The 15,129-nt window shown below is 40.6% G+C and overlaps 1 protein-coding gene across 3 annotated transcripts in view; it reads right to left on the bottom strand.

The window, feature by feature from the left end:
- Nucleotides 1-15,129, bottom strand: part of LOC309584606 (5'-AMP-activated protein kinase catalytic subunit alpha-1-like) — an 86,082-nt gene that overhangs the window by 13,843 nt on the left and 57,110 nt on the right. For 2 of the 3 annotated variants that reach the window (XM_082300711.1, XM_082300712.1), the window contains exons 5-9: nt 9,173-9,314; nt 4,533-4,626; nt 3,566-3,710; nt 1,259-1,346; nt 169-393 (exon numbers count right to left, since the gene is read on the bottom strand). In XM_082300711.1, the coding sequence (XP_082156837.1) occupies nt 169-393; nt 1,259-1,346; nt 3,566-3,710; nt 4,533-4,626; nt 9,173-9,314 (694 nt within the window). Of the gene's footprint in view, nt 1-168; nt 394-1,258; nt 1,347-3,565; nt 3,711-4,532; nt 4,627-9,172; nt 9,315-15,129 lie in introns of those variants that run through there. The other variant, XM_082300713.1, reaches the window with a different exon arrangement.

The raw sequence follows: 15,129 nt of genomic DNA, 5'->3' as shown, positions 1-15,129 counted from the left end.
TGCCACAGGAGATCAGAGCAAGAGCTAAAGCCAAAAAACCAGAAGTTGAATTTTTCATCTCAGACTATAAAACAGGGACAAGCTATATGAATGACTTATTTGTTCTGCATATTTTCATTAAAATTACCATTCCAGCCTCCTCTGATCAGATATCAGCTAACATTTTACCTAATGTTTCTGATTGTTGCTCTCTTCATTGGATCTACTTGCAGCATGTGTTTCAGAAGACTAGATACAGATGGATTCAGGTACTGAGGGGTATAAAAGATACCATCACATATCTTCTTAAAAAGGGTTGGCACGTGATCATCATCAAATGGAAGTGTTCCACATAATAAAGCATAGAGAATAACTCCACTGCTCCAAATATCTACTTCTGGACCTGCATATAATCTGGGAAAAAAGTTAAATATTAGGAATTTGTGCTTAATACATTTAAATAGATTTTTTTTCTACATTCTTAAATTGTATCATGTTAATCAAGAGTATATGAACTTTGGACAACTAATCTGCAATTACTATACCATTTAGTGCTATGCCTCGAACTCGTGTCCTTCCTCTTCACATATGTAACAGAAGCTAGAGAAGTACTTAGTTTTCCTCTCTGTTGTATAAAAATAATCCACAGATACAATTTAAGATAATGGCAAACTGAAAGAAACTTGCACCTACTACCAAGAAAGCCCATGTTATACATTGCTATCACTGTTTGAGTGCAATCTATGTAGTCATCTAGCCTCCAAGTCTTGGAGGCTAAGAAATTTAAGACAAGTCCACATAGCAGAACTTGTCACATCTTCTATGCTACTGCATGAATAAAACGTACATTTCGCCTCCGATCAGCAAAAGTATTAGGGTGGGTAGATGAAAGCAGCAGATTTGACAAATCACTGAGCAAATTCGGACTGAATATAAATTCAACAGCAGATATTTCACTGCTACTCAACTTCACAGTAGACTTTGCCTGTATTTCTATCTGTACTTCTAAGATCTGAGCTGTAAATGAGTTTTTTAAACCAATTCAGGTACACTGTACACACTGGATTTGGGACATCAGACATCACCTCCATCTTACAAAAACTATTCAAAGCTAATTCAAAGTCTTAAATATTTATGAAAAATTATCAAGGCAATTAAGAGTTCAGTCCACAATTTCTTAGCATCAAGCTTGTGAATTACACTATTTTGTAGCCTTTAGAATTAAGCAGCAAAATGACTGAAGTACATGCACACATGCATCCAATAGAAAAGAAACTACCTTCCTGAAATTACTTCTGGTGCAGCATAGTTAGGGGAGCCACAGCTTGTTCTTAAAAATTCTCCATCTGACATCATATTTGATAGACCTGAAAGTATATAAGAGTAACTACTAAAGATTCACAGAGCAAAGTGATTTCATACTGCATATACCACCTAGAAAAAAATCACTAGTAATTCAAATTAGAAAGTTAACTAATTTATCTCAATAAGGAGGCAAAATTGTTTGGAATGATTGAAATTTTTATATGAGAATGACACACGATCCTGCATTTAGTTTACCAGAAACTTGAGTAACATAAATCCATTATTGCACACAACCTAGGAATGTTCAAAAACATATTAATTCCAAGACAAAAACTAATCCATTCTGGATTACACAAGCATGATAGAGAACAAAGCTGCTCTAAAGGAGAGAGCAACATAGTAGTATAGGATTTTGGTCATTAACAAGAAAGTGTCTTAAAAACCATATTCACTTCTAAATGCAAAAGTGGAAGATGCTACCACAGAATTTCCTAAAATTCTTTAAGAGGTTATACAGAATAAGGAAACTGAGCAGTACACACAGCCTTGCCACAATTTAGACACTAAAACTGCTTCAACTGTTTTCTGAAACACTGCAGTTTAAAAATCAAGCTATACTAAATACTGTTAGTGATTAAAGTGTACTTTAGAACTAAGCCATCCTCGTTCACCAGCCTCTGGCATACCCTATGATCACTAAAGAATTACCACTTCTAGAATAGCTGTGTAAAATATCTTCTAGTTTCCTCAGTGAGGGCTGCATAATCAAAATCACTACAGGCCAGAGAACTCAGACAGAAATTATGCCCTTTTACTGTGGGGGGGGAAGAATATGAAAGAACACAGCTTATCTAGTTTTCATACTTGCACCCACGTACTTGAACACCATACTTTTAAATTATACTTAGAATACTCAGCATTACCTAGCATCTTTCAAGGACCTCTAAGTGTTTTACAAGGGCAAGTATTTTCTACTACACCTACAAGACTATGAATACCTTACTATGCTTATGTGGTCAGGTTTCCCAATTCAGACAGTTCCAAGAACTAGCTACCAGTCCTCGCAGCATCTGTGTTAAACAGCTAGTATAAACAATTAAGCTTTCTGATTAGTTAGGCAGCTATATAGCTAAAAGCACAGGAGTTTGCAAAACTGTTCTTATTTTACCTTTTATGCTTTAATTACATTTTAAAATCACATCTTTAGAGTTTTCAAAGTGAATTTAGAGCAGTTTCTTAGAAGTAGTGTATTTTACTAGAGCAATGTGGTTCTTAAATATGATGACCTTTCCCTGCACTGTACTTACAAGAGAGCTAAGCATCTGCATTTAACAGATAAAGAGACAGTAAGAGTCAGTTTTGAAGTGGCAAGGTGGGGAACTAAGTCTGTTTAGCATTATCAGAGAAAATATTAAGCAAGATGAAACAAGACAGTTCACAATTGCACCCAGTCACAGAAAACACCTGATTTAAAGAGAAAGCTTTAAAGGAAAATAAATTCTACACACATGCAAGAACGCCATTTTGGATTACATTCAGATTTTCTTGTATTATGTCTTACCATCAGGATATTCAAGTATACACTTTTTATTATTTCCCATATATCCTGGGGTAATCCATGTTATTTTATTCCATATCTACCTGTGCCCAAAACTTGTTACTGTGTCTTTAAGAACCAGCAGTGCAGCTGGGAACAATCTCGAGGTCGGAGGCGGGGGGAGGAGGGGTGTGTTTTGAGGGAGCTTTTAAAGTCTGTTGGAACAAGCAGCTGGCCCCCTTTTTGCCGCATGGTTTTTGCTTTGCTGGCTGTTTGGTCTTTGCTTAAGGGGAGTTTTATTCCTTTGTGGGTTCTCTTTTCATTTTGTTGTTTCTTGTCTCAGAGACACTGCAGTTAATGGTTTTGAGCTGCCTTAGAGTGAATTCCGCAGCTGCCTGTCTGCAGCCAGGGCATCGCACCGACAGTAGCAGAGCGACCCCCGCTCTGCTCCAAGTCGCCTGTGGCTCGTCAGCAGCGCCCAGCCAAGGAGAGAAAACTGTGGAAGTGACGGCTTTAGCAAAAGCTGTCACGAAAGAGAGAAAGGCGGGAGCTCTGCTTCAAAGGTGGTTGTTTTGCGTTTGCAACTGTAGCCACTCATAAAGACTGCATTTCGCAATTCGAAACTGTTTCGAAGTGAACTTTGCAAACTCTGCCAGCAGCGAGAAAAGCGAGCGAGGTCCTGGGGTTGGGCCAGGATCTAAATAACACCAGAAATGTGATCAGATATAAAATAGCAATGCTTACCAAAATCAGCTATCTTGGCATTCATGTGTGCATCAAGCAGCACGTTTTCAGGCTTCAGATCTCTATGTACTACCATATGTCTGTGACAGTAATCCACACCAGAAAGGATTTGCTGGAACAGACGTCTACTTTCCTTCTCATCAAGCTAAGACAAACAAAGGTTTTAAACAATTTTGAGACAGTGGAAGGATAACTTGATTTTCCTCTATATGAATTAAAGGAAACTTTCCCATGACAAAAAGTTATCATTTATAGTTTTGATACTTTATACAGCAGATGTTATATACCCAGTAATTAGAAATATTAGCACCCAAACATTAACTTTGTCTAATTAGAATATCAATGAACTTTGATATTTAAGCATGGTATAAGATTAAAGTTGACGAAAGCTGACAACAGTATATAAGTGATAAATTTTGGATGCTGCTTATGCTCCTATTAGCAGCTAGCCCTAAACAGCAGACTTAATTGGGTATTTCCTATAAACACACCCTAATCCATGTCAAAGTTTGCTCAGTCTAACAACTAACTAAAAGTATTCTGGCTATCTAGATGGTTTTTCAAAGTGACTTTAGGACTTTCACAGAAACCAATCTATTAGTAGAAGAGGGTAATAAGGGCACAACAGTAGCTTTTCAATAATAGTTTATACTAAAGAAAGTTTTCAGCTACTCCACCTGGGTAACATATCCATCCGTTTGTACACAGTAATTGTAAATTAACATATCAGTATAATTTATTCTTCAGTAGAGTGGAAAAATGCTACAAAGTCATACATAAAAATCTGAAACGTTAATATATAACCATTTTTATTTTCAAAGCAAGATGTAGTCATAAGGTATATTTTAATTGCTAACCGCAAAATTAATGCTGAATACATAAGAAACAAACCTTCATTTAACAGGAAGGTTGCAAAAGCAATAACAGAATGCAAGTCATTGATTTGTGGAGTTGGACTACTTCTTACCCTTCCATTTTTACAGATATAATCAAACAGTTCTCCTCCTGAAACATATTCCATCACCATGAAAATGTCAGTTGGTGTACTGATGACCTGGTACCTGATAAGAATAAGTATCTGTTAGTCTATGCACTCAGTAAAAGCAGCTAGTTACACTTAGTTAAAAACAAAGTTGTACAAAGAGTCAGATAAAAGCATACTTAAAAAAATTAACAGCCCATTTACAGCTACTGGAATGATAATATTTTTCAGAAGCTATTTCCTCTCCTTTCACTATGTGACACCATCATTGCCAAGACTACCAGGGAATTTGTATTTCCCACAAGGAAGATCAGTCTTTGTACTTTCAGAGGACTATTCTCAGTCCAAATGTTTTCTGTGAAGCCATATACAGTGCCGTCTCACAGACATTTTAGTGCAATGAGGAAGAGATTCAAGAGGACTTTGCTAGTCTCAAAAAGCACACACCCTTCAACTTTAACAGGCAAAAAACCCTTGCCTTGTCATAGATAAAGTATACTTCAAGACTTGAAAAAATATTCATGATGATTGAGAGCAATTATCTTTTACAAAGAGACCAAAATTTGTCATTAGTATTTAAGAGTATTAACACCTTGGTTATTATATGTTTATCACTATACTTTAAAGTTAGCTTTGATGTTTTGAAAAAACTAGTTTATGGTCAAATTCCCCACTTAGGAGATTGATATGTTTTCTACATATCCTTACCTAAAGGTTGTTTAATTTTTTTTTCCTCCTTACAGCAGTCAGAAATGACCAATTTTTAACATAGCAAGAAAATGCACACTGATAAACCTTCAGTCAAAAAATTCAGATACTATATTGAGAAGGCAGGAGGTAGCAATTGGATGAAAATGAATGTTTCAAGGTACTACACTTAAGCATACAAATATCTCAATTGTAAAAAATAATTGAATTCACACATACACTACAGAACTGAAATGTTCTTCCAAATGCTGATTCTAAGACAAGGGGGAAAAACAGACATGCTCCAGTGAACAAAGAAGTTTTTCTTGACAGCAATGAGTTCAGACTATTCAGGTGAATGTATGTGTGCACATATATATGGGTGTATGTATCTATTTTAACAGCTTAGCATTGTAGTGCAACATTCCAATAATCTGAATACTATTCTGAAGGAGTTATCTTCAAACTTACCTAACATCTTATAGTCCAAGATGTTTTACCTTTACTAATTTTCTCTCAAATACCTTGGTTGAAAGTATGTCATGTACTTGAATATTCTGAACTCATCACTAAGACTCTACAGAAATAACATTGTAATCCTTTTAATCCAAAAGCTACAGTGCAACCTCATTTCTAACACCCCTACTGTTAATGACCTTTTCCATAGTTGTGAAATTACCGAGCTCTATGCTTCAGGCAAACATGAGCAAGTTTATATTTTAGATCTTCACAGTCATTTTCCATCCTCTGGATAGTGAGATAGTGAACAATGTTGGGAGATAAATCTCTTAGCATCACTGAAAAGAATGAGCCATTCTGCACCTCACATTTTCAGCCTCTTGGAAGATTCAATCATGCTTCTCTATAGTCAGTTCATTTTTCTAGTTATGGAAAAGGATGTTGTGAAATAGTTACATACCTATAAGTAAGGTTATCAAACCACACAGCACAGATGACCAGAATGCACAAAGAGGCAATTTACATAGGAAAGCAAGATGCATTGTATTGCTAGAGGTCAAAAACCACAAAAGGAGATGCTCCAAAGGTTTTTATTGAAAGCATGGTAGGAAAAAAAAATACCTTAGTGAGGCAGCTTTGCAACTGTATATATTGGTAAAATATTGTATGAAAAATTTTAATAAAGCATGATGTTCCAAATTAGACATTGTCTAGTTTGCAATATTCACCTGAAATAATTTGATTACCTTTATGCCAAATATCTTGAGCTGCTACCTAGCAATTCCCTAATACAGCTAATAGCACAAGCAGCACAATCCAAAGTCACCAGCAAGTCTATCTACACAACAGTATCAATTATAGCTCAAATGCTATTTACATTCAGGCTAATAACACTTCTGTTTTCAAAATGCAGGATGACCAACTGAAAAGCTACGGACCCATCAATTTTTCTATCATCTCCTTCCGTCTTTTCTCTCAACATGCAGAAGAGAAAATTCTCCCCATAATTCCCCAAGAAAGAAATTGCAACCTGAAACCTGTTAAGATGACTGTATTGGGTTGACCCTGAGTTGATGGACAGTCTTTAAGACCAATTACGCTTCTCACAATTTACATATTTAAACTGCACAGAAAGGCGGGACTTCCCCTTTTGGTCGGAGCTCGCCTGCTGGGAGGTGGGGGCAGCTCGGGGCCTGCCGGGCCCGGCCGGGCCGGGGCCACTGCCCCTTTCCCCCTTTCCCCCTTTCCCAACGCTGTGGCACGGACCCTGGGTGGCTGGGGGGGACTGCCTCAGAGCCGCAGGCAGCTAAAACCAGCCATGGACTGCTCACAGCTAAACCCATCCAGCGCGGCTTCTGAGGACCGGCGGGTCCCTCTCCTCTCCTTGCGGAGCCGGCGGAGTCAACGGGAGCCGGCAGAGCCTCCTGTCTGCAGCCAGCACACTTCGTGCTGAACTGAAGAGGACACTACACAGCCAGCAGCACAAAGGGAGCGAGGCTTTCCCCACCGTAAAGCCCGAACAAAAACACCCTTCAACATGGCGGCGTCAGAGTCAGAGAGAAAGAGAAGTGAGTCACGTGGGACGGAGCTGGAAATGGCGACGGGAGAAAAGAGGGCGGTGCCGCGATTCTGGCGGGCAGCTTAAAAGAAACCTTCTTGCATGCCGTGGTAAGAAACTGTAATACCACAAACTGTTTGTCTCTTTAATCCATTTGAAGAACATGGGGGGATGGAGTATCTTCGTGTGCCTGTGAAGATTGTGAAGAATGCCAATGCCAGGCTATATAGTAGTGAGAGGCTGCTAGAGACTTGTGGCGAAGAAGAGCCTTTGTGTGCAGGCCAAAAGAACTTATCCTTAAAAAGATGAATAACCCCATGTGATGGCCCATGTTTTGCAGTGTGAAGGAACTGTGAGATTTTTCATGGGAGAGATGTTCTACACACAGCAGATTGTTTGTTTCCGGGCGGATCTGCTGTTGGTGGCAGTTTGGGAACCACGTGCAACTGAAGGAAAAACCCTTTTTTTCCCTTAAGCATAAGAGAGAGACTTTTCAAGAACTGGAACAGTGACTAACATCCCATGTTCTGTTATCCCTTGTGTGAGCTAGGTAAAAGGAGAGAAGTGCTGGCTGGAGGGGGGGGGGGGGATTTGCTCTAATTTTGTTTTGTTATTGTCTCTTTACTTTTAATTCTATTAGTAATAAAACTATTTCATTGTACTGCAACCGTTTAAGGTTTGTGCCTGCTTTGCTTTTCTCCTAATTCTTATCTCACAGAAAGAAAATAAGTAAGTAATGAATATTTTGAACCAAAACCACTACATTTAATTGGTGTTTCTGCCTGGTTTCGAACTCAACCCGCTACAATGACTTAAAAGTTCGACAGCACCAGAAGTACACATTCCTGTTCCAGCCCAAATATCTTAATTGGCACACTGACACTTCTTATTTTGTTTTAGCTACAGGTATGTACTTTGGACTCATTCATGAATTCTAATTTGCAGCACTAGCAGCTCTGCAGCCAAACTAATCAGCTCAATAGTCTTCTGAAAACTGACCCACTGAAGAAGTCAGTGTGATCTGACACAATCCAATTTAGCTCCAGTATAAGCGCTGTTGCCAAATGAGTGTGTAGGGATGGCATATATCAGTGAAAGCATGATCTTAAGAAAAGACTCTGCCAATAAAGAAAACCTAAACTCCAACACCACAATTAACAGTGAAAGTCACCCACATTCTAAATTTGCCCTGCTAGATGTACAGGTTGACTTTATAGGAAAAGTAAAAATGTCAATAGTATTTATAATTTATTTCCTCAGACCAGATACAAGGTGTCTACTCCGGGACATAATTGTACTCCAAACTCTGTTGATGAGCTACTGATAAACAAATGCAAACAGGCACACTGTAAATATCACATTTATTTAGTTAAGCGGTAACAGCTATATTGAAGAACTCTGAAATATGAGATCACATTTAACAGACTGCACATCTTTCAGAAAAACCTTGTAGAGTACCATCTACATAGGAAAAAACAGGGCACTGACCAACACAACCCTAAAAAAATATTTCGAGTAAAGAAAACACAACAAATTTACTATAGAAGTACCCTTTACAATCTTGTTCTGAACTCCGTTTCTAAGCAGAAACAAAGCTCAAACATAACCAGAAAAAAGAAAACAGAAGCAGCAGCTAAGAAACTGAGATGGATGTTATTATAAGCATCCATCATGCCACTACCTTCTATATACCTGCCCAAAGAATTTGTAAGTTAAGAACTAATGGAAGCCCTCTGCCCTGCAGAATAATCAGTTTTGTGAAAATGCTTTACAAAGTACACCAAAAATGGTTACATAGTTGAAAACTGGTTATTTTCCTAAAAATACACCACTAATAGTATTGCCCTTTAAACATGTTTCAGACCAGTGAGAGCAAGGGACTACTGTTTAAATAGATGTGATTATAGCAAGCAAAACTTACAGCTTAATTATATGAGGATGTCTGAAGAGTTTGAGGTTCTGGATCTCCCTGCGGATTTTTCCTACAACATCAAGGCTGCGAATCTTCTGTCGATTTAGGATCTTCACTGCAACTTTATGCCCAGTTAATTCATGTTTACCAACTGCAAGAAACAAGGCCAAGAAATATCACAGTTAAGATGTAAGCATTCCACATTATCCCATTATCTTTGGGGAGGTTGAAAACCAGATGGCACGTCGGTTCTTCTGCCCTACTCCATTTTCTCCCACGATTCTATCATTAGAAGATGAACTGGATATGTAGGAACAAACCTTAAACCTAATGCTCAGAAGTCTTGCAGCATGACTATGTTTTTGCACTACTGTAAACAAAGCATTTTGCATCCCAAAACACTGCCATTCTTTCTAATTAGGGAGACCATTTTCTTTCCCTGTACAAGTCACTCCATGCTTTTGGCTCACTTGGCAACCCGCTCAGACACGCTCTTTTACTTTATCTGCAAGGATGCTCTTACAAAGGACATCACTGCTATCCTTTCCTCAAGAAGCCCGTTTTAGCAATTACTCTGAATTACTGCTAAAAGTATCTAATCAGTTTACTTAATAATTATTTATCTGTCTTTGGAGCAGTCTGACCCTATATAAGCTCCACATTCTGTGCAGCAAACACCAGGGCTTTATTATATAAAATAAGTGACAAAAGTTATATGAAATGCACAAAATAAAATCCAAGAGTAAGTATGAGAAGCAATGCAAACATGCAACCTCTTACATTCCTCAGTTTCTTTCCTACTTCTAAGAGAGTTTCATTTTTCTTTCAGCAGGGGAACTTGAAAATGTAAAACATTTCCTAGACAGGTAATCCTCTTAAATTCCTTAATTTTGCAGGTGCTATTGAAAGTAGGTACAATAGAGTTGCTAAGAATATTTTTCTTAAACCCAACATTGTATCACAGATAAACTACAAAAGGTAAGTATCTCTTCCACTAGAAGGCTTCACTATCTGCATTATTTTCTGCATGCAGTGATTTAACACTACTAATATTATAACTACATCACTTTCATCCACTACCCTGAGTCCTACCATCTGAAGACAAGCCAGATTCCAGAGACACACACCTACATGGTTCATCCTTGTCCACTTGAATGGACATTGGTAACAGACCTCTGCTGAACACAAAAGTAATTACAAAGATTACAAAAGTAATCTTCACTTTGCTGCATAATGTAATAGCAAATACAAGTTTTTCCATGTGCATTTAATAAAGACAAAAATATTTGTATTTTTTCTACTGTAAAGCACCTTTGCAGCTTTGTTATTATTTGTATGCTATCACATTAGAACTAAACTGTTAATCCCAAGGAGAAAGCATACTGAAATGCTACTGGGCTTTTAAGTTAAGCCTTTATCCACATGCCATAACAACTTATTTATTGTATGATGAAGCAGTTCAAAGTATCTGGCATCAGCAAAACAGCAGACATTAACTGGTAACACACTGCTGATTACTTTTGAATTTGGCATAAAGACAGAACTGAAAGCAAAACCTCAGATAACATCATGTAGAAAAGAAGCCAGTGTTATATTTATGAAAGCTATTTTGTATTACAATGTCCTGGGGTGACTCTATGATACTGTATTCCCTATCGTCGGGCTGTGCCTTTGAGCTGGGTCCGAGAGAAAAGGGGGGGGAAGCCAAGTGCATTCTTCAGCACGGTTTGTGTTCAAGGACACACACACTCCCCTGCGTTCTCACCACTGCAGAGCCGAGGGAGCACCTTCCTGCTTTTAGCCAGCTCTCGGCTCCGTTTCTAAGGAGAGAGACAGAGAGTTAAAATTCTTTGCTTTTTAGCTAGCCTGCTAACTGAGGCAAGGAAGTTTTCCTGGGACTGTTCAGCTCTGCTCCAGTCTGGAACACCATCACTGGGAGGTCCCATACTGCGGCCTGGAGGGGCCCATGCTGCACCCCAGATCCAGAGAGAGCAGAGCCACACCACCAACAGAAAGGACTCTGAATCTACCAGGTCTTCTCCACAGCGAGAGGTTTTATTATTTAACATTATTCATTCTCTCATGCCTGCATGCACTTTGCTTGTTAAATTAACAGCTTTTTTTTCACTTTCCTCCAAGAAATTTCTTTCCAAACCTCTGGGGGAGGGGATCCTGAAACCTGCCTTCCATTAGAGGACATTTCCTCCTAATTTGTCTCAAACCAAGAAAAATAATTTTGGTGCCCAATGCGTGGCCGGAGAAAGTGAAAAAAACTGTACTAATTACAATTTGGTTTTAATTACTTTGTATTGGGGTAAAGTAGTCACCATGTTGGTTGAGTTCATACTGTCTCTCTGGTTTCAGGTACTAATGTCTTTCTGGTCCCCAGGCCTGTTTGCCTACCCACAGATAGTGTCAATTTTGTCCCTGGCATGTAACTTTTACCAAGCAGGGGCACGAATCCAGATTTCTATTTTGCTGTGCTTGGTCATAATAATTTATAAAAAGTTAACAGAGGTACTGGGAGTTGTTCAAAATGTGTATGGTCTGTTGTTTCTCCATCCTAGTTGCCATCCTAGTCTCAGTAGCCTGTTTTGGGGGTTTATTAGTAATTGGACCCAGTTTATTAGAGGAGGAGGAGGAGGGGATGGGGTTTCCCAGCCTTTCATCTCCTTCTTCCCCTTTAAATCTGGTATGTCACCTTTTGAGAATGTTCAGTTTCCCCTGGATGTCAGAGACCACCTTCCTGGTGTTTAATCTCATAGGTTGACTCTATACGGTTTGCAGCTTCTCTAGAATCAGGGCTGAGATGTTCAGAGGGGCTGATGAGACACCTGACCCAGGCATGGAAAATCCTGAGTGGTGTGGGGAATGGGAGGATATGGGCCAAACCCTGGAGGAATTCTCTGACCCAATAGCTTGGAATTTCCCCCCTGAACAAATTCAGAACCTGTTGTAACCGCTGGACTCTGTCTAGCAGGCTGCTGCGGCCTGAAAGCTCAGCGAGGGTTTCCTAGGGCCATGCGATTAATCGCATCCCGGAGTCCATTTCAGACAGCCCTGCGATCTGGCTCCGGCAGCTAGCAGCATTACAACGCAGTGGATGGCAAAGGAGGGAAAAAAGGGTCTCTCATGAGGGTTTGAGATGGCTTTAATCACATCTTGTCCCCGCCATGTTCAGAGGTAGAGAGACAGCGTGGTCTGAGTGCGGGGTGGTTTTGTCAGGGGCCCAGGGGTGGTCCCTGGGCGGGGTTGGGGTACAGAAGCAAATAGGGAGAAACCGAGGGAGTGGCCAAGGCTAGGGAGGGAACAAGAGGAACATACAGAATCACAGGGTTAACAGGCCACCACAAGAACCCAGCTGAGGTGGGGAAATATCTGAACGAGAAGTGCAATAACAACTCTAATGAGAAAAAGCTCATTGCAATATGCTGGGCCTTGGCATAAGCTTATTGCACACTGCTAGGCACTGTAGGGCAGCAGATAAAGGCAGAGGGGCAGGAAGATAAATCAACAGACATTCCAGTCACTCAGGCTGCAGCCAAACCAGACAGCAAGCCTAAGCCATTGACAGTTGCTCCTGTCACAAGAAGAAAACACAAAACCAAAACCGACCGCCCAGTGAAAGATGATGATGATGATGTAGGGGAAGGACCCTCAAAGCCACCAACTGACTCAGAACCAGAAATCATTATTGAGTCCATGTCCATGAAGGACCTTTGTGGCCTAAGAAAGGATTTCACTCGATGGTCTGATGAATCTATATTAAGTTGGATGGTCCATATTTGGGACACTGCAGGTGATACTACAATTCTAGACGGTACTGAAGCGAGGCATTTGAGATCCCTGTCACAGGATCTGGCTATTGACCAAGAGATGGTAAGGGGATGTGACCCTCTCAGTCTCTGGATACAGCTCTTGAGAAGTGTGGAGGAAAGATCACAGAATCACAGAATAATGAGGTTGGAAGAGACCTCTAAAATCATCGAGTCCAACCCATGCCCTAACACTTCAACTAGACTATGGCACCAAGTGCCATGTCCAGTCTTTTTTTAAACACATCCAGAGATGGTGATTCTACCACCTCCCTGGGCAGACCATTGTGGATACAAAAATGCTGCTAGCAAGGATTTTCTTGCTATTTTCTAAGTCCATGAGAGACTTTTCTCTCTCACAGAAGAGGTAGCAGAGTTATGTAAACAACCAAACACCTGCAGCTTTGAAAAGTCTTGTTTATAGTACAGTAGAAAAATATTTTGACAATGGATGTTTTAGGATTTTAGCCAATCACCCCCAAGGGGTGGCTGATCCTTGTCCAATTAGACTATGAAGAAAAAAGTCTACAAAAGAGTTTGTAAAATAATTAAATAAATCAATCTTGCTGCACAATTCCTGCCTGCTGGATCTTCTCTCCTCCCCCTCCCTACGGCTGCGGGACACGGTGATATACCCTAGGGCCTAGGGCTGCGGTAATAGACCATTCGAGTACTTTATTATTCTTTCCGTGAAAAGCATTTTCCTAATATCCAACCTATACCTTCCTTGACGCAGCTTGAGACAGTGTCCTCTTGTTCTATCAGTTGCTGCCTGGAGAAAGAGACCAACCCCCACCTGTCTACGACCACCTTTCAGGAAGCTGTAGAGAGCGATAAGGTCACCTCTAAGTCTCCTTTTCTCTAGGCTAAACAACCCTAGTTCCCTCAATCGTTCCTCATAGGGCTTGTGTTCCAAGCCCCTCACCAACCTTGTTGCCCTCCTCTGGACACACTCAAGCATCTCAACGTCCTTCCTAAACTGAGGGGCCCAGAACTGGAAACAGTACTCAAGATGTGGCCTCACCAGTGCTGAGTACAGGGGAAGAATGACCTCCCTGTTCCTGCTGGCCACACAGTTCCTAATGCAGGCCAGGATGCCATTGGCCTTCTTGGCCATCAAGGCACACTGCTGGCTCATATTCAGTCGGCTGTCTACCAGCACCCCCAGGTCCCTTTCCACCTGGACACTGTCCAGCCATACTGTCCCCAGTTTGTAACATTGTAGGGGATTTTTGTGGCCAAAATGCAGAACTCGGCACTTAGACTTATTAAACTTCAGATGCCAGTGCCGAGATGATCTCTATATGCAGCAAACCCTCTGGAAGGCCATAGAACAAGGGATTCAACGCTTGAGAGAACTGGCAGTGGTAGAGATTGTCTTCAAAGATAACCCAACAATTAGGAGTCCAAACAGGGTAAGATGTACACCAGTGATGTGGCTAAAACTCGTACGACTTGGGCCACAAGAATACGCTTCTGCTTTAGCAATAATGAAGCAGGATGAGGGGGATGAGACCGTGCGTGATATGGCAAAGAAGCTCCAAGCATATGCAGATGCTGTGCATGGCCCATCACATGCAAGAATCTCAGCTGTGGAAACACGTCTGAAAAAAATGGAAGATAGGATGGAGGAGAATCACCAGGAACTCAAGAAGGAGATTAAAGAGAACCTTCTCCAAATCTCATCAGTACAGACCACAGGTGCTGTTACCAGACGCAGCCATCCCCCAGCTAGAGACGGAAGGTACATCCCACAAAGTGAGATGTGGAAATTCCTGTGTGATTGTGGGGAAAACATGAGGAGGTGGGATGGAAAACCCACCTCTGCTCTGGTGCAATGAGTATGTGAACTGAAGGAGAGCAAGAGTCAGAAAGGAAGTTCCACCAGAAAGGAAGCAGCTCCAGTTGCCAGTAGCCAAACTGCCAGGTATGATGGAAGAGAAGAAGACATGTCTGATCCCCGTGAAGGAACCTCTAAGATGCAGGCCCAGGGAAGGAAGGATAACCAGGATTAGAGGGGCCCTGCCTCTAGCCAGGTAGAGGCCCGGGAAAACTGCATCTTTTGGACTGTGTGGATTCGTTAGCCTGGAACATTAGAACCACAAAAATATGATGCCTTGGTTGACACTGGTGCACAGTGCACAATAATCC

The sequence above is a fragment of the Coloeus monedula genome, assembly GCF_965178545.1.
Source record: "Coloeus monedula genome assembly, chromosome: W".
Taxonomy (NCBI): domain Eukaryota; kingdom Metazoa; phylum Chordata; class Aves; order Passeriformes; family Corvidae; genus Coloeus; species Coloeus monedula.
Note: the sequence above shows the minus strand (reverse complement) of the source record. Positions and strands in the feature narration are given on the sequence as shown.